The sequence below is a fragment of the Mixophyes fleayi genome, chromosome 2, assembly GCF_038048845.1.
Source record: "Mixophyes fleayi isolate aMixFle1 chromosome 2, aMixFle1.hap1, whole genome shotgun sequence".
In the NCBI taxonomy this organism is placed as follows: Eukaryota; Metazoa; Chordata; class Amphibia; order Anura; family Limnodynastidae; genus Mixophyes; species Mixophyes fleayi.
This window is the reverse complement of record NC_134403.1, coordinates 357501584-357502919: the sequence shown is the minus strand read 5'-3', so window position 1 is coordinate 357502919 and position 1336 is coordinate 357501584. Positions and strand designations below refer to the sequence as shown.

At 42.7% G+C, this 1336-nt stretch overlaps 1 protein-coding gene across 1 annotated transcript; it reads left to right on the top strand.

The window, feature by feature from the left end:
• The first annotated feature begins 292 nt into the window (after positions 1-292).
• On the top strand, positions 293-649 carry KCNE2 (potassium voltage-gated channel subfamily E regulatory subunit 2). The gene has a single exon (XM_075197839.1). The coding sequence runs from the start codon at positions 293-295 to the stop codon at positions 647-649; it is 357 nt and encodes a 118-aa protein (XP_075053940.1).
• The last annotated feature ends 687 nt before the right edge of the window (positions 650-1336 follow it).

The following is a 1336-nucleotide window of genomic DNA, read 5'->3' as shown; positions in this document are numbered from 1 at the left end:
ACCCATAAAGGATAATCACAGGGTTTCTTTGTCCAAGAACCCCACAGTTCACCCAAGCCGCAGCTGGGAAAAGTCAGTTCTCCAGTGATTCACACCCTGGTGAACTTTGAATGACTATAGTGAGCAGTGTATGTGTATAGAGAACGCTGATATGGTGAAGGTTTACATACATGCCCTGCTATCCGTGTACACCTCTTGTGCAGTAACATGTATCACACATATGTGTCTTTTCCTACCTTTGACATGCTGTGTAATAACAAACGTTTTTGGGTTCCTCGCAGAATCATCAAACATGCCCAACCCAGGAAACTTTACAAAGACGCTGGAAGATGCCTTTAGGAAAGTCCTTGAAGATTACATGAATATCTGGCACAACAATGTGACCTTGGAGGACAACGAGCTGCAGGAAACACTGAATGCAGAGAACTTTGACTACGTCATCCTGTACCTGATGGTCATGATTGGGATGTTCTCCTTCATCATCGTGGCCATTCTGGTGAGCACCACACGGTCAAAGAGACATAAACACCTGGACGACCAAGATCCCTACAGCAAATACATTGCCAATGACTTCTCTGAGAGGAAGAACCAGGCAACTGTAGTGGAGAACCCAGGTGCCAAATCATTTAATGCCCCTATGTCACCATAATTAACTTTAAATGCCCTGGAAAGGGGCGGACTGAATATCTGCAAGATGAGCAGGAAAACTAACGCTCGGAGGTTGGGACCAGACTACGACTCTCCTAGATAATCATAGTTTGCAGTTTTCTGTCTGATATTGGACATGGTGACCAGACAGCTGTTTATTATTACATTGAAAGCAAAACAGCTGGTTTATCACTTTTTGTTTTCTTATTAAACTATGATATGCCTATAAGGATGGATACTAGTATTCATGAGAAGAGAATTTAATATATCCAGACTAATCTCTAATTATTCTCCCATGACTTCTTACTTAGCACACGGTTCCTCTTCTCATGCACTTCTCCAGAGCTGCCTCTCTTATCTAGTACTCTCTCCCTTCACCAGAATCTGCTCCAGTTTTTCAGATTACTGAAAACTTTTTGTGAGAATCCTGTTCCTATTTTTCTCTTGGATTCATGGCCTCTATTTGAGAGCTGTATAATCTGTGGGTCAACATGTAATCACCCCCATTGATGTTCCCTGACTGATAGACGGGCAAAATATTATTTTTGGAAGAGTCACTTTTGAGGTCCAAGAAAAATTATACGCTGATACTTGGGGGTCCCAGTACAATGACACACTGACACTTGGGGTCCCAGAACAATGACATACTGACACTTGGGGCCTCAGAACAATGACACACTGACACTTG

Excerpts from the sequence above, each read along its gene's own strand:
- KCNE2 (XM_075197839.1), top strand. The coding sequence starts at position 293 with ATGCCCAACCCAGGAAACTTTACAAAGACGCTGGAAGATGCCTTTAGG.